Source organism: Vanellus vanellus (genome assembly GCF_965231255.1).
Source record: "Vanellus vanellus genome assembly, chromosome: 23".
NCBI classification, from domain to species: domain Eukaryota; kingdom Metazoa; phylum Chordata; class Aves; order Charadriiformes; family Charadriidae; genus Vanellus; species Vanellus vanellus.
In genome coordinates, this window is record NC_138928.1 from 5,712,643 (window position 1) to 5,730,289 (window position 17,647).

At 53.4% G+C, this 17,647-nt stretch overlaps 1 protein-coding gene across 1 annotated transcript in view; it reads right to left on the reverse strand.

Annotated features, from left to right (window-relative positions):
- Positions 1–3,080: 3,080 nt before the first annotated feature.
- PLXNA2 (plexin A2) overlaps positions 3,081–17,647 on the reverse strand; it is a gene marked incomplete at its 5' end in the record, with an annotated part of 154,785 nt that continues 140,218 nt past the window's right edge. Inside the window, 9 exons of the mRNA XM_082494522.1 lie at positions 3,081–4,027; positions 4,933–5,083; positions 5,696–5,908; positions 7,759–7,928; positions 8,552–8,742; positions 10,996–11,095; positions 15,884–15,987; positions 16,553–16,712; positions 17,143–17,289. Coding sequence (XP_082350648.1) covers positions 3,932–4,027; positions 4,933–5,083; positions 5,696–5,908; positions 7,759–7,928; positions 8,552–8,742; positions 10,996–11,095; positions 15,884–15,987; positions 16,553–16,712; positions 17,143–17,289 — 1,332 coding nt within the window. The 3' untranslated portion in view covers positions 3,081–3,931. The remainder of the gene's footprint in view (positions 4,028–4,932; positions 5,084–5,695; positions 5,909–7,758; positions 7,929–8,551; positions 8,743–10,995; positions 11,096–15,883; positions 15,988–16,552; positions 16,713–17,142; positions 17,290–17,647) is intronic.

Consider the following 17,647-nt stretch of genomic DNA (forward strand, 5'->3'; position numbering starts at 1 on the left):
GAGACAAGCTTGCCTCTAAGTCAGATGCTTGTATATGGGTTTTTAATAAAGGCTTTCAAAGTGGAGAAGCGTTTGATTAGCACCTTGCTCCCCCTTGGAGTGGGTGCTTTGATAGCTCGTGAGCAGAAGATTAAATGGAATTATTTAAGCAGTGACACCAGGCAGAGAGATTCCGGAAAATGACGTCTCCCACTTTGATGTCGAAATACCTGAAACGAAGTGAACTGGAGAACCAAAACACCAACCGGCCTTGCAGGAGGAAGGGGGCAACGAGAAGGATGTGAAAGCGTTTCATCTAAGGCAAAGTCACTGCCCCCTCCTGACCCAACCTCGAGTCCAGTTTGCTGCAAGTGAGAAGAAAATGGTATTTTGAGATCTGAAGCTTCCTCTTCCCAAAGGAGTAACGGAAAAGTCAGATGCAGACAGGGCTATAGATTACAAGCACTTTGCCCCACGGGGATATGTTGCTGCATTCCATATAATCTCCTGTAAAGATCCACAACTGATGTCAACCATCACGAGCAGACACTTGGCAGGTTATTTTATAGGCCACCCCTTCCAGCCAGGTTCCCTACGCCATCCTCCTGACGCCTTTTCGGGTGATGGGAGAAGAGACGTTTTTGCTGCTTCCCTCGGAAGTCAGTCAAAGTGTAAGAGCTTACTGGTTTGCAAAGTGCTCCTGCAGCTTTCCCTTTCCTCCTCTGCTCAAATTCCTCCCACAGCACTGAAAATAAACTCAGTTGTCCTCTTCGCTCCTTAGCGCTCTCCTGTATTCGTGGAATACAGACCCCGTGTTTAGCCAGCTCGGCCACGTGGGATTCTTTTAATCCTTGCTCACAAACCAATCCCTCCGGACGCTGCAATTATTTTTCTTTCCCCACCTCGTCTTTACCCTCCAGGATAATCCCAGTTTTCGGGCCCTTTCCCAGGCTGCTGGCGGCGGAGGGGGAGAGGCCGCTAAGGGGCAAACCCCCAGCAGGGCTGGCAGCGCATCGCGCCGCACGTGGAGCACCTCGAGCAGGGAGACCTCCCGTGTGCCGCCCCTCCTGCTGCCTGCCCCGGGGGGGACACGTGGAAGAGACCGGTCACAGCATCGCTGGCGTTTCTGCTGCCTCTGCAGCACCCACTGCCTGAGGACCCGGGGGATGCTCAGGGACCTCCACCTTTGCTGAGAAAATACTGGGGGAGGGGGAACGACAAAGTATTTGCTTATGGAGCGCTCCTGGCCAGAAGGTAGAGAGCAGGAGGAGGAAAGTAGGCTTAAAAGCAGCTACGCAAAGCCCCTCCAATAGATGTGAAGAGAAGAGGAGCACGAGGGCCTGACTCGGGCTGACGGGCAAGTGCACATCCACCAGCAGCCAGGGGATGAAAAGCCAGGTCTCTGTTTGGGCGGTATTCATATTCCGTGAATCCTGCAGAAATAACTATTCGGACTAATATTTAGAAGTGTTTGGAAACCTTTTGGAGTGCTTTCTTCGCGTTTCAGAGTACCGTAAGCATTTGGTGAACGACCCGAATACGAACACCCAAAACACCGACCACAACTAGCATACAGACCTGGGAATCAGGCAGGTAGGCTGCACTCCGGATCACTGCGAACAGCAGAAACCAGTGAAAAAAGGAGCCCTGGGGGGTTTCAAGACCTGCCCCTCTGCCCTCCCCTGTAGCACCAGCAGCAAAGAGCAGGGCCGGCTGGCGGCTGCTGCGGCGGCGGCGCGTCCCCAGGCTTTCAGAGGACAACCCGGACCTTTGCACACGTTCTGTCTTTGACATTACATGCGCTGTGCGGGAGAAGGATCCCTGGGAAGGGCGCTCTCCCGGTAACGGGCAGTCCGAATCCTGCTCTGCTTCTCAGTCCCTGTCTCCCCCAGCTCTCCCCGTGTCTCGGTAAATCGGAGCCCTCCCGTTGCAAAGCTCAGCCTGTGGTAAATGTCAAGAACTTATTGCACGAGGTTGATCGTTAGTATTTTCTTCCAGAGTATTAATAGGGCCCAGAGAAACTCACAGAAGTGGATTACCAAAAAGAAAGCGGACTTGGCATGGCTTTTACTGAACGGCAATTAAACCAACAAGTTTCCTGAGTATTTCTCTACGCGCTTCTCCCCTCTCCTGCTGCTGCTCCCCTTTAGGACGGCGCCTGGAGACCGACAGCCGGCAGCTCCCCCGGTGCACGGGGAGCCCGCGGTGACCATCCCGGGCCCCTCTGGGCAGGAACGGTGGAGGAGGGGGACGGATATGGAAATGGGCTTTCCTTGGACACACACCAGCTGCAAACCAAGGTCCCGTGGGGGGCGGCGCTGCCCGGGCACGGCTGAGCAGACGCCGGGAGCTGCTCTGCCGCCACTGCCAAGCTCATGCAGTCAATACTTGTATTTCCATCAGACCTAATCACCCTGTCCTCCCACTGCAGCCCGCACAAGTATCAATATTTATTACAGAGAGAAATATTTACAGCATTCCTTCCCCTCCTGGCGCTCTACAAAGGGACACACATAAGCTTTGGTGTCTTTGAAAGAAACAACACTCACAAACATTTGCCTGTCACCGGCCGCAAGAACACGTGCCGTCGGGGCCAGCGAGGAACCGAATAGAAGAACGAGACGCCGAGACAGAGACAAGACAGCAGCGCCAGCCGGCCCGTGGAGTGCTGGTTAAGGTCTTTTCTTGCCTACAGCAAAGATTTCTTTCCCCTCCCCATTGGAAATACAAGTCCTGCGCCTGACCCCGGGCGACACCGCGAATGCTGGCAGAGAAACTCAGAGGGAGCCTGTGCTGATCAACCCTGCAAGTCAAACAGAAAAGCAATAAATATCTCATCTCGCGACGTCGAGTCTTTTCAAGTATCGCTCACTGTAAACATTGGGGGTTCGTTGGTTTTTACTGCAAGAAATCGGAGGCGGCTGCCAGAAACCACCACCGAAACGCAACAGGGGAGTGGGCATCCCAGCTCTGCCCACGGGGAGTGGGCAACGGGCCGTGTCTGCTCAAACCGTACCCGCAGGGACCGGCACCGCGCCGACTGTGGCTGGGCACGGGCACCGGCATGGCCACGCCGCCGCGCCGGCTGCTGCCCGACTGGCACCCGGCGAGGAGGAACGGGGGTGGAAAAGGGGAAAGCATTTAAAATCAGATCTTCCCTCGTTCAACAGTAAATGGGATTTAAAAAATATATATATATATTGACACTATATAAATACATAGATAAAGCTGGATTTCAAGACAGGTTGGATGATCTGATGGTTTTGCAATTCAGGTAAAGTTCCTTCTAGTGCCTATAAGTTACTCAGCCACTGAACTATTTTCTGGCTAAACTGCTATTTCACTTGTGTAAAAAGGTGTGGTGCAAACTTGTGCTCATATTTCTTGTAAGATCCCAAAAAGAAGAAAATTTCGGTTTTCCAGACTTTCCAATTGTCGTAAGAGTCCGTTCGCAGAACGCCTGAGCCGCGTCCTCGGGAGCGGCTGTCCTCGAGGACAGGATTCAGAGCTGGACCTTGTTGCCAGGTTTTTCTCTGTGGCCTCTGGGTTTTGCTCTATTTCTTTTTTTTCCTTTTTCTTTTTTTTTTTTTTTTAAAAAAACCCTTTAAATAAAGTTTTATTTTCTAATATACATCAAACAATTTTCATGCAAAGCAGCAGTCATGGAGACATCCAGACTTTCCAGGTTCCTTCTTTCCATGTATGCTCGAAAAACCGATCCATCTTGATTCCAAGTTGATTGAGATGCTTCATCTTTTTCTCTTCCCGCCTTTTCAAACCAGATCCTGTATGATTTTGAACACAGTCAGTCCTTGGGCCAGTCTCTGCTCCCACCAGAAGAGCCTTGGTATGTGTATGTGTCCAGCGCCTTTCTTGCTTGTCCTCCCTCTGAATTCCCGAGAGTCCGTGCAATCCTCTGCCCTTCGCCGTCCGCGAGCGCCGCAGCCTTTCTTCAGCTCTCGATAGACATGGCACCAATAAGTTGCTCTACTTTGTATGCCAGACGCTGCCTACGTGCCTGTTCATCCTGCTCCAAAGCCCCAATGAGCTGGTACAGGAAACATAAAAAGGGAGGAAAAAAAAAATACAGAGAAAGAAGTCAGTGTGCGAGAGGGGGTGGTAGAGGTGGGTGGGCAGCAAGATGTGAGCAACTTGGGCTGGGGATGTGTGAAACTTCCATAACGGATGGCGGAGCAACGCGACGAGCGCTTCGCCGTGCCGCGGCCGTGGCCAACGTGGGTTTGTTGGGACCGCTCGGTGCACGTTACCCGCACAACACAACCATCCCCGCTCTCCTACCTCGGACTCCACATTTCTTGTCTCATTTAGCAGGAAAGTTATGAGATTTTTAAACCCTAATCGGAAAATAGCTGTTGCATTGTATCACAAATGCATACATGCAATTAAATGACAAAACCCTTCCTTTTAATGGACGTAATTGCAAAATAGGTTCTTCTTACACTGAAATGAAGGGGTGGAACAGATGGCGAGAACTTGGTTTCAAGTGATGCATTCATTAAAGGAGCTCACGCTGCCAGGGACTCTTTGCAAACAGGAGTCTGCGTCACCGCAACATGGGATTTGTACCACGCCGTTCCCAAAAGACGGGGATGTTTCTGGGGAGCCTCACTGGGTCATGCTGATTTTCCACTGCATTTAGGAGCAGGCTGTGCTGGGCGCACGCCAAGGCTGAGGAACGCAGTTGCTCCCACAATATTTTAGCTCTCAATCCCCCGGGAAGCGCGCTACAGGCACGGCCAGGACCCGAACCAACTGGTGCACCAGTAGAAAAGAGCCAGGGGCGGCAGCGGCGTGAGCTGCGGTGGTGCCGCATGGAGGGGGAGGGAGGAGGAAGGAGCTCTGGGTGGCAGCAATGGGGATCGCTGCCGGCCCCCCTGCCGTACCCAAGCGCGGCTCCTCTCCCACGCCGCGCGCGCCGCGGGGGACACCCACCTCTTCGCTGTACTTGCTGACGTAGGAGTAGATCTCGTTGAGCGCGCTCAGCATGTTGAACTCGGCGGAGTGCAGGCGCGACTGCTCAGCGAGGTACGCGTTCATGTCCTGGTCGCTGATGGCGGGGAGCTTGGCAATGTCCGCGTAATACCTGCGGGAGGGAAGGGCCAAGGCGGGCCATGAGAAACACGGCGGCTCAGCGTGCCCCCCTTCTCCTCGGGATTTAAACTAAGCTCCGCAGGGGAAAGGACATCATCATTTGGCTTTATGCTGACATCTGGCAAAATGGGATCCTGGTCTGCAACCAGCTCCTCTTGGGGGCAAGAGGAAACGGCCTCAAGTTGCAGCAGGGGAGGTTTGGGATGGACATTAGGAAAAAGTTGTCCACAGAAAGGGTTGTCAAGCATTGGCACGGGCTGCCCAGGGCCGTGGTGGAATCACCATCCCTGGAGGGATTTAACAGAGGGGCAGACGTGGTGTTGAGGGATGTGGGTTAGGGGTGGGTTTGGCAGCGTTGGGCTGATGGTTGGACTCGATGATCTTAAAGATCCCTTCCAACCTTGAGAATTCTGTGATTCTAAGCTGAAAATAAGAGCAGCGATGCTCAGCAGGGCTGACCTGCACCACGGGCTCACTGCAAGAGCCCCCGGCTGGCATCATCGGCCACCGAGAGACAGGCTGCTCGGTGGGGGGGTCGGGCAGGACTGGGGCGCTCGGGCCAGCCCCGTGCCCACGCTGCTGCCACCCGGGCGCTGCCGCTCACCGCTCCACCCAGCTCTTGTAGCTGGGGATGTCCTTGGCATACAGCAGCTTGTTGGAGGGGGAGTCCTTGCCCAGGCGGTGCTCCGAGGTGGAGCAGGAATCCATGAAGGTCTGAGCCACAACGGAGAGGCAGGCGTCCGTGATGCTGCCTTTGTGGATATCAAACACGAACTGGGGGTTTTTGATTACGTTCACCCAGAATCGGAGAGGGAGGCTGGAGGGAAATCGAGAAACAGAATTAAATGTGAAGACGAAGGCCAGGAAGGGCCGCTGGCTGCGCTTTGTGTTCCCAGGCAGAATACGAATGGTGGGAAGCAGCAATAATCTGAATAGGAGCGGGGCCAGGTCCCTCAAACACCAGTTAGCCCAGTCCTGCCTGGACGGCTTGTGATGGGTCCCGCTATGCCTGGGCTGGACACTGCTGCGCTGAGCACCGCGGGGTCTGATCCTGCCCGGAAAGGCGGAGGAGGCGCGAGCCGGGCGGGCAGCGGGGGCCGAGGGACGGCTGTCTGTGCCAGGGCAGCCGAGCAGCGCGCGGTGGCACCGGGTGAGCGGCTCCACGAGGAGCCCATTAAACCGAGTTCGTTAGAGTGGGAGTGTGCGGCGCGGGGCTGAGCCCGGGGCAGCGGTGCTGCCGCCCCCACGCTAATCAGCCGCTGCCCGGCCACGCCGCGGTCCCTCATCTGCGAGCCGTGCAGCAGGCATCAGAGGCTTTGTCCCCAAATCCCGAGGCCTTTGCAATCAAAGGGGAATTATTATTCCTTTTTTCTTTGGCTGTATAGCAGGATCAAAAAAACAGCTGCTGCTTTCTATTACCTTTCAAGTCTCTGCTCGCTCAGTCTATCCAGCTAGCTGCACGGAAGGCTTCAGCCTTAACTCTTGCCGCCCTGCGGGCGAGATGCTCAGCCCCGTCCCCGGCCGTGCCAGCTCCCCGGACCCCCCATTACCCACCTCTGTCTCGTCCAAGCCCCCGTTTGCCTTGACCTGCTCTAGTGGCATGAGCCTTCTCCCATCTCCCCACCAAAATTCCCTCGCTGGGAACGCTGCAGCCCACCAAAGCGCTCGGCAGAGCTGTTAGTTCACAGCCCAGATTTTCGCCCTTCTCCAGAGCCGCCCGTGCCCCCGGGGCAGAAGGACAGACCAGGGCTGGTGTGGTCTGATGGCTCTGACAGAGCAAACTCTGCTGGTTGGTGCTTTCTTTCTTACTGCTTTAAGAAGTCTCATCTCTTTTTTTTTTTGTGATTCTAGAGGTTTTATCCTAATAACTCCTTCTTCTAAGGCTTTCAATAAATTGTTTTTAGCTTCCCACAGCCTTAGCGGGGAACCCGGCTTTTGCAGCCGTGATGATTAGAAGCCTTTTAAACCACGAGGGACTCGGGGGGGAAAAATACAAAGTCTTCAGGGAGCAACCATTTGTTGTGCTTTTTTTTTCTTCCTTGCAGAGGTAAATTTCTAACCCACGGAGCTTTTAATCCTAAAATAACAGCAGAGGCAGAGATGTGAGAACTCCCATTGTTCGGCGAAGGCTGAACCTGGCAGCAGCCCGTGCCGGCGGCACGCGGGGCTGGCTCCTTCCCTCCGTGCCCCCTCCTCCCGCTGCCCAAATGCTCCAGCTGCTGCCCGAAGTGATGGGGAAGGTGCAGCCGCTCGCTGAGCTCTCCCCTCCCGGCCCGTGCCGGCATTCCTGCCCCAGCGCGGCCGCGATGGCGCGGTGCTGGGGGCACAGAGCCCTGCTTTCCGCAGCAGACCGGCTCTGCAAACCCAGCCCTTTCCAAACGCCGGGTGTGGGGATCCACAGGCTGAGGCCGCTGCCCAGCTCCCACCGGGGGAGAGGGCTCAGAGACAGCCGCGCTCGTGGTTTAACACTGCACCGGGGTTTCAGCTCCTGTGTGCACGTTAGCACGGCGTCGTGGTACATCTCATGCTTTGGAGCTATGGGACCTGGTTGTTCCCAGCCTCCCCAAAGCTCTTCCCCATCTTTGTTTTTCCCCAGGACATGGGTAATTGCGCAGTACTCAGGTCTACCCCCCCTTCCCCCCCTTCCCCCTCCTCCTCTATCCTTACCAATTGCTCTTCCACGTGTGCCTCACATCTGTGTCGTGGATGCCGTGCTTATCCGCCTGCTCATCCAGGAAATCGAACATATACTTGATGGCCAGCGGGAGCGCGCTGCCGCGGTGCACCGTGCTGAACAGCGTCTCAAACAAGTCATCCACAAATTTCTGCAGCGTACCCTAATGGGAGCAGCAACCGAGAGGGTGAAGGGGGGGCGGGCGCACGCCTGGCTAAGCAGCGGTGGCAGGAGGGGACGCCAGATGGTGTCGCCAGCTCCGCACGGCCCCGCAAAGTGCCACCACGGACCCCACAGGGGTAAGTAAGGTCGGGGTCTCCACGAACGCTGACTGCGCTGCCGGAGGACCCCGGGGGAATGCTGCAGCCTGCAGCTACTCACGGCTGCACTCACTCTTTATTTCTAACCTGAAACAATTTTTTTTTTTCTTTCAAACCCAAATCTGTGTTATCTACAGTGATGAACACACAGCAAAAGGCAGGAAAGCTCGCTCTGGCCAAGGAAACCAGTTCAACATTTAGGGGCACCGCTGCGTCTCCCCAGCTCTGCTTTACTGCCGTGAGAAGGCTGAAGTACTGCAGCGACCACCTTGCAGTGTGAGGAAATGCGGGCTGTGTTTCTGTTACTGCTCCAGGAGCCACCCAACCCTGGGGGCCCAGGAAAGCCGGGCAGGGACAGTCCCCCCGGGAGCTGAGCATCATTAGGGACTGCGCAGGACACCCAGCAAGTGCGTCTAGATGGACCTCCCTGTGCATTTCCCAAGGGAATTTCCCGCACGGCAGTTACCTTTGTAGCTAATAGCCTGGTCAGGTAGATCTCAGACACCATCTTACTGCCCCGGTCTCCTTCCTTCTGGTCTCCGTGGTCGTGGTTTTTGACCAAGTGCCAGACCTTGACGCCGCTCTCCAGGTCGGGGGTGATCATGGGGGCCCGGGAGCGCAGGCTGTCGGGGCTGCCGGTGTAGCGGAAGGTGGAGTCTGAACGATGGGGAAAGAAGTCGGTCACGCTGAAAGCAACCGCCTTTCTCATTTCCCTGACTCTTCTCAGTGATGCTCACTAACACCCAAATCATCTGCAGGGGCTTTTTTTTTTTTTTTGATGGGGTACTGAAATGTAATACCGGCCAGGCACCAACAAAATTTGCTGTTTGCCAAAGAGACGTGTTGGTCTTTACAGAATAGAGCCCCGCAGACTCGAGCCTTTCTCTTTTCACACTCGGATGTGGGACTTTGCTTCATTCACATCCTTTACTTACATGAACTCAATACACAGGTCCACATAAGACGGCTCCACGAGCCACAGCTCATGCACGTGAACCCCGGGCACCAACTCCCGCTGCACCCGACTCCCGAGACCAGTATTTTGCAAATAATAACAAGCTGCCGGCCACAACCAGCGCAAAGGGCAGAAGAAACTGCTGTTCTTGTTGTTGAGGCCTTCATTAGAGCACGGAGGGCTCAAGCTGCGCACCGACTGCAGCGCCCGAGGCCAGTCCTGCATCCCGGCCGTGCCGCCACGGGGCTGCGCGGGTCCGGCATCCCTGCCCTCCCTGCCTCCGCCCTCCTCCCCGGCAGGGAACGGGGAGCTCAAAGGGGAGCAGACAAAGGTTTTACCCTTAATTGCTCGGAAACCATGGAGAGATGTGAGATGTATTTAACATCCCAAAGAACGTCCCTCCCTGGATCCCATCCCCGGTGCCTCCAAGCCGAGACACGGGGCTGAACAGCACAACCGTGCGCTGTTGGGTTTTTTCCTCTCACTAAATTTCTTTGTTCTCTGGGAACCCCGTGCATTTTTCTCAAGTTTAGCCTCCAATTTTGCTGCTCAGCCTCCTCAGCAAGAGTAAGGGGATCAATCATAAATCAGCCAAGGGAAATACGCAAGTCATTACCAAACTAGCTAGATTTTCATCCCTGATTAAGGCTTAGATAAATGAGTACTCCAACTGATATAATTAAGGAGACAGACAGGGGGACAGCTAGGGAAGCATCTAGTAATTCTATTTTTAAACATAGCTCTGTACTGATGTATAATGGGGGAAGTAAATAAGGATCTCATTTAAATTCTGTCTGCACAATTAGAAGTATTAATCTTAACATGAGCAATGACGGTTCATATTGGGAGTTTGCAAAAGCTTTTCCATCTGACGCAGAGCAATGAGGACTCAGGTTGTGTGACCCAGCCCCGGTTCGTCCACCACCTGAAGCGCGGCAGCGCTGGGCACTGGGGTGGATTACACCTCGCAGGGAGAAATGCCTTTTCTCCCGGCTTTTGCCTAAAGACTCTCCTGTGGACGGCTCCTCAGAACCCTCGCTTGAGAAAAAAAACAACATTATTTTGGGAGCTCTAAACAGGAGAAGGAGGCGGGTTTGTCAGGAGACCTCTCATTTGTAAAACACTCTGTAAAATGAAAGATAATGAAAGATCAGCACACCAGAGATTTTGCCACTGCTGCCTTTTATGGAAGTATATTATGACTATTATTGTGGATTTAGTGCTATAAACGCACACCTGGCACCTCGCAGACTCATTTACTCAGGCTGCAGCGTCTTCAGGGACCCTCCGTAAAGTGCCGAGCCCCGCTATTATGCAAATAAAGAATTCCCAGGGGTGCACATCCGAGCACGCCGAGCTGAGATTGCCGTTACCCATTTTTGACCCATTAGCTAAGAATTCAGGATCCTCCACTTAGAGAAGAAATAGATGATGGAACGGGGTTTTTCCCTGGTGCAGCCCTGCTTACGTGCGAGGGGCACAACGCTGCTTTCCTGCAGCGGGAGCTCCGCAGCATCCATCCCCTGAGCCAAACGCCTTTCCCTGGGCTTTTCCAAGACCCACTTTTCCAAAGGCCGCTCACGTCGTGCTTGGCATTTCCTTTTCCCTCCTCTCACCTTCTCTGGTCTCTTTGCTGTTCCGCTCACAGGTGGAAAAGCCTTTGCAAAGGAACAGTAGCCGAGGACATTTTTCTGTTCGGCACGTGAATATATTTTCATTTTGGCTGAGGTGGTGCGGTTCTTTGGGGGAAGCTGCTGCTTTTTCCCCGCCTAATTCCCTTAAGGCGCTGCCCTCCTGCTACACAGGCGGCTTCGATAGCAGCCCCGTCGGACAGTTCTCATTTAGAGCTGGGAGCCACAGGACGGCGGGTGTCATGCCCAGCTCCGGGCTGGCTATGAACGCCCAGCGCAGCAGGAGCAATGCCCGCGAGCCATCGTGTCCCAGATGCTTCTTACCGTATCTACTAATAGACGTCCGGGATATACTGGCAGAGGCAGGGATATTGTAGGAGGAGGTCTGTTTGGGAACGAGAGCCACAACCGAGCGGTCTGACACCTGGGGAGGGGAAGGAAGAGAGGAGATGAGTGAGATCCACCGTCCGCACTGCCGCCCCCAGTGCCTGGCCAGCGGGCAGCAGAAGCGCCAGGTCCCAGCGCGGGCAGGGAGCTGCCGGCAGGACACGGGGCTGCGGGAGCGATCCCACCGGGCAGCCCTGGCCGAGCCGCGCTCCTGCCCTGGCCGAGCAGCGGCTCTACGGCAAGGGACCGGAGGAAAGGAGCGATAAATCAAAAGACGTACCGAAGATGTTTTTGGTCGTTGTGATTTAAGGTTACGCTTTACCCAGTAAAAATGAGAATCTCAAGAATTGTTGTGATCCAATTAAAGTAACAATGCAGAGGGAATAAAATGGCTATAATAACGTTATGGACCATAAAACATTCCTATTAAGCCATTTTTTATTTTAGCAATTTTTACGAACTTTAAAAGTTTGATTTACAGCTGAGCAAGTCATAAAGCCATCTTTCAGGGTATTAAATTGCCAGTCCCTCTACTACACCAGAGGAGGAATTAAATGCTGGGAAGTCAAACTATAAATGAGCATTAGTGCTAACAAGATTTTGTTATAGCAGATTTTAGTAGCCATGTTTAATTTTATCCTCCCTATAAATCTAGTAGTCACTGGAAGTTTTTTAACTCATTTCCCTTAATTAAGAATCTGCAGGTTTCCAGGGGACGGGCCTGAGTGTCTCTTAATTTTGAAGTCGTGGCCCGTGGTGCGGCGGAGAGCGGAGTCACCGCATCTCGCAGGCTGACGGACCCGCCGGGGCTCAGCCAACAGCTCACTTAGAGGAGCCGGACAAAAGAAATGCCTCTACGTGCTGGAGAAATTGCGTTTGGGGTTACGTCCTCCATTACTTGCCAGGAGTCCTGCAAGGGACACGGCAATGTCCCCTCGCACCGGGAAGCTCCAGGATTTGGCTCCCCCGGCATCTCCCCGCAGAAGGGGCGTTGGTACAACGGCTGCTGCCACGGGGGTCCCGCAGACCACGATCATCGCTGCCTTCGAGGCCCTGGGCTCCATTCAGACGAAAGGGTTCGTGTGCCCGCGAGTTGTCATTATTGCTAGTGATCGTGGAAATAACAGTCCCGTGTGTTTCACTGTACAAAAGCGAGGTATTTCTAAGCAAAACACGTCAAACACTTCTGTTATTTCCCTCTTCTGCTCCCGCCTCACTTCATCCAATTTATTAAGTCAATGAAAGAAACGATCAGCAGTGATTTTATTTTCTTAGGCTGTCATTAGCTGCCACCTGGGTTCAGTCTCACCAGGGAGAAACCCAGGGCGCGGGCAGCCCGGGCTGCTCCCGCAGCGGTGGCGGCTCCCCAGCCCTGCGCCGGGACCCAGTTCCACCAGGGCTGTGGTTAACCGGGAGAGAGACATTAAGAATTCCACACGCGCGCGCACACACACACACAGAGCACTCTCACTCTCTAAATTTCGGGCTGAATGGCTCTTGTCAGCTAAAAAACACCAGCGTGCAAATTAGCATCAGATGTAACACACATTCGTTTCCCATCTCGCTCTGCTGTTGCCACACTCCCATAAAGCCCCAGAGACGCCCGCGAAGCTGGCTGGCTGGTTTACAACTTTATAAATATTCCAATTCTTCTATGAGCTGGAAACGTGCTGCACAAAACACCTTAAAAGCAAAGAAAAATAACAGCTGGAGCAGGGACAGCCGCCGTGCAGAAGCCCAGACAACAATCCCGCGTTTGCGTGGGGGAGCGAGGACGCAGTGAGGATGCTGCCCCCGCCGCCACGCCACCCTCCGCTCCTAAGTCTCCTTTTCCACACAAACCTTCCCTCTCTGCTTCTAATTTTTCATTTAAAATAGTTTTCTGGTCTCTCGGCCTTTCCAGACTCACAGTGGCTGACAGGTATTCATGCTCTGCTGCCTCGGAGTTAACCCCGCATGAGCCACTGTAAATCATTTGATATTAAATTCCGTGTTTCATTTTTCTCGAGTAAAGCCATGCAGGGTGAGACTCTCCCACGGAGTTTAATAGGCACGAAACCAAAAGGATACTACGCAAATGTAATACAATTCCTTACAACATAGTTTAAAATTTCCAGAGACTTTAACAAAGAATTACACCTATATGACCTACGCGTCTATTTTTATAAATGAAGAAATAAGCAGCAGGCGGACAGTTCTCTATATAATTCTATAAAGAGGTTCAAAAATATTACAGAAAGATGAATATTCCTTTTTAAATGCAACCCGGCTTTTGCATGAGAAGGCTTCCCACGAAAAACACATTTTATCGGTTGATGCAGGTAGATACTGTACTTTTACCACCCTAAACACCTAGAAAACACATGGAAGAGTGTCAAAATCCAGCAGCCAGGCGTGGAGCTGAGAAACTCTCGGAATTCAATAAGTGCCCTCTGCAGAGCCTGCCCCGGAGCGGGGTGGGCAGGAGGGGGCTGGGCCGGTCCCGGCGGGCGCCGGAGCCGCAGGGAAGGGGCTGAGGGTCCCCAGGCTCCGGCAGCGGGGACGGGGCTGCGAGGACCGGGCAGGTTCTGGTCCCTGCTTCCGCGCTTACTGCCAGGTGACAGCACCTGCCCGAAAAGCCACCGCGTGCCCGGCGTTATCGGGTGGGAACACGGGCCGTGCGTCTCCAGTTACTGCGTGCAAATCCAGAGGTCGCTTTGCCTTCAGATCAGCAGATAAAAGGAGACGGCATCTGACCAAAAAATAAAGACAAGACAGCTCTGACTAAAAGATGGAGAGAGCCTTACTGAGCTAGCTTTTATTTTTTTCTAGAAATCTAGAAATCATCTTCACTAGTCCTCCGGAAGCTGGAGAAATCTAGATTTCATTTTTATGGCTGGAACCACACCTGTTTCACATGTAACACTCCTGGGCGAGATGGTGAGACAGCAGCGCTTGAAACTCAAATGATTTTATACCTTCTTCTAAGCTGTGCCTTTGCCCACATGTTTGTTTTCCTGTAGAGTCCTGGAGCATCTGTATTTTTGATACCTAATAAAAATACTTATTACTCAAACAGAAAAAAAACCTGGTAAGAATACAAAAAAAAAAATAAATCACTGTTTGTTTTTGGCAAAAGCCCTGCCTTGACACGATTCCTGTTGCAGTGCAGAGCACTCGGCTTCTTTTTCTGGCTGAAACGGCTCCGCTGGGCTGCGCAGAGCTTGGGCCGACGCGGGAGAGCCATGTGCTACCGCTACCTCTTCAGATGTTTGGCAGCGAACTTCTACTTTGTTCCAGAGCAAAACTGACATTCAAATGGCAGGAATAGCTGCGGCATCTTGAGTGCTGCAAGGATTTTGTTTATTTTAAGGGTAAACTTGTGGCTGAGATTTTCCCACAGGCGCTAAAATGAGAGTACTCCCTCCCCTCGCACCCAACACACATCAGACAAAGGCGGCTCTCCCTTGCCGCTTCCTTAAGATGACTTTTAAAGATCAAGGCATAATAAAGCCTCGCTGCTTCCCTGCGTGTTGGTTAATCCCTCGCAACTGTCAGGTAAAACAGATTTCAGAAACAATGGAATTCATCTGCACAACTCCTATGACATTTTACAGTAATCGGTGTTTAAATCCTTCGGGCTGCTTGGAAAAGTTGACCCTCGAGGTGCTTTTCTACACACACTTTGCATATTTATGCCGTTCTCTCTGCCCCGCTCCCTGATTATATGGCTCCTGTCAATACCGGCTCACAGTCAACTTACACAGCGTGAGTCACGCTGATGTCACGCTGTCACGCTGATGGACTTGAGATGGTGTATAAACGGGGAAAGATGCCAGATTAAATACTAAACACTTCTGTGTAGGTAGTGATGGACAGTAGGAGGTTACAGGTCCCAATTAATGCAGTTATCCTCTGCTGCAGACAGGCTTTGAGTAAAAGCCTTTGATTCTCTTCAACCAAACCTTCCTCAGCTCCATCTTTACCTCTCTTTCCACCTCTCGCACACCGTGAGAAGCCCTTTCCAACGGACGCACACCGATGCAGGGCAGCCGGGCCAGACCGGGGCACGCAGGCTGCAAAAGCTGAAGGTGGCAACGCTTTCTGAGGTCACCTCGCCCACCCTGGCCAAGGCACCACAGCACCCTCACTGCCTAGCTTCGATTTATATGACTTTAGTGGCAAAACTCCTGTTTTGTGGCGCGGGAGCCACGGTCTGGGACTTAGGAGGTTTGATGTCGTTCTGTCAAGAAGTAGCCCCTGATATTCACCCTTACTTGACCCTACCTGATCCCATATGTCCCTGCAGCACTCCCTCGACCCTCCCATGTGACAACACTTGAAGTATTTGCTCCGCTTCCCTTCTTCGCGCCCTGCACGATGCTCAAGAGTCAACACGTAGAAGACCAGGAGCGGGAGAGACAAGCTGCTGCCCGGTGCTTCGCCGCACATCGCCTGATTGCGCGGTGTTTGCAAAGCTCTGAAGGAAGGCAGAGACTCCTCTGCTGCACTCCGGGTTGTCCCAGGCCCCCCCCGGGCCATCCCTCCCCGGGTCCCGCATCTCCGGCAGCAGCAGCTCAGCCCTCTCCACTGCTCCCTCCATCTCTCTAGCACGGCTGGCGGTTTTAATTTAGCCAATTTTCAACTCTGCTAGTTTCTTTAAGATCCATGTCAAGGTTGCTTTCCCCTCTAATGCATAAGCACATTGAACCCTTCTGGTTTGTCATAGAAATGTGACCTCCCTGTCTCTCTTTGTAGACGAGATACTTGGGAATTAAATTTCCTCTTTGCTTTTCGTCCCTCCCGGCAGCTTTCCGGGAGCTGTCTGCCGGGGCTGCTTTCTTACCTGGTAATGCATCAAGGTGTTCAAGCGCTTCCAATCTCCTTCAATCTTGGTGGTGATGTCTTCGTCCTGCAGGACCACGCGAGCTATGCGGCCCTGCCGCCACTCTGCAGGGGAGGCAAAACCCGGGCAGGCGCGATGCTCAGAGGGAAGAGGCACTAACCGGCTCCATCCGCTCCTGGCCCAAGCGGCCGCCGGAGAGAGGAGCCTGTGGAAAAGCCCACCCCCCGGGGAAGAGGCACCCAGAGGAAGCTAAATTCTCCTCTTAAACCTTACCACTGCAAGGACGGACACACTGACAGCTTTCTTGCAGCCCAGTGCAGCACTTCCATTCCCACGCGGTGCTCAGCTAAAGCATGGCGCGGGACCTTCCCAGCCCCTCTGCCCCCTCCCTGGCTCTGGGAGGACACGCAACCCTGAGGAGAGGCTTTGCTCAGCAGAGCGGAAGAGCAAATGACTCCTGAAGCCTCCGTGATCAACGGACAATTAGCTGAACCCTCAGAGTTCAAACCCACCCGGCCGGAGCAGCACTTGTGCTCTCTAGGGGCAGAAACACCTGCGGCGCTGTGCAGCCTGATCTCTAGCTTTGCAGCTCTGCAAACCCCACGGAGAGTCACTGACAATAACCCCCTCTCTGCTCTTCCCCTTCCTACGGGGCAGGGAAGCTCCTACCCAAGTCCATGTCAACAGCTCTTGGTCTTTGAGAATAGGGGACGTTCTTGTATACTGCATCGAGGATCTTCTCTTTGACTTGAGTGATGGTATCACAGTTCAGCACCTTCACGGGGATCTCTGGACTGTTCTCATTATCCGGGTTCACACAGTTTAGGATCTGGAAGAGAAGGAGAACCACACTATGCTCTAAAGGGCTTCAGACAAGCATCCAGGACAACTGTGACCGCATCCGTCACAACAACCCGTTCTCATTAAAAAACCCACCGCATCCCCATTTGCACCGTTGCTGCTGCATCCGGTACATCTTCAGAAGGACTATGAAGAGGGAGGGCAACGCTCCGTGCACAGGGAGATGAAACGCTCCCCTCAAACGCTGCCGTTCAAAACCTCAGCTCAGACTATTCGTACCTGCAAATTAGGGACACACCTGACCTGGGCGCGGGGCTGGCAGCACGAGGCTTTATTGCACGGGCAACACTTGTGCTTCACGGCAGTGTCCTGATCACCGGCCTAGAGGTCAGAACAGCTCACATCCAAGCGGGGAGGACAGAAGCAACTCAATGACAGCTTCTACAGCGATCACTCACCAGAGTCTTGTACTCAATTTGCTGCCGGATCAGCTTGTCCTCGCTGAGGGAGTAACGGGCTTCTCCTGTGATGGCATCAATCGGACCTTTCTCCATCTGTTGCTTGATGGCGCAGTAGAGCATGAAGAGCGGCTCTCCGGCACATTCCTACACAAGGAGACAGGCAGCCAAGCTGACACAGAGGTGAAGGTGCAGCTCCTCCAGGGCCACGGGCTGCAGACAGGCTTTGCACATGACGCGTTTCACCAGAGGCATAGTCCCATTGACTCAGTCTTCAGCACATGTGCAATGCAGGCTCAGCCCCCAGCAGCTCCTGGAGAGGACAGCCAAAACCATGAGCCCCGTGGCTCACTGGGTATGTTGTCTTTGGCCCAGTAAATCTCTACTGAATCTTTATGGCAGTAAAAAAGGAATTTGAGATCTCCATCTCATTGTTCGCTCCCATGAAGCAAATCCTGTGGGGCTTCCAAAACCACAAGGTTAAAAAATATGGAAGCCCAGGCAT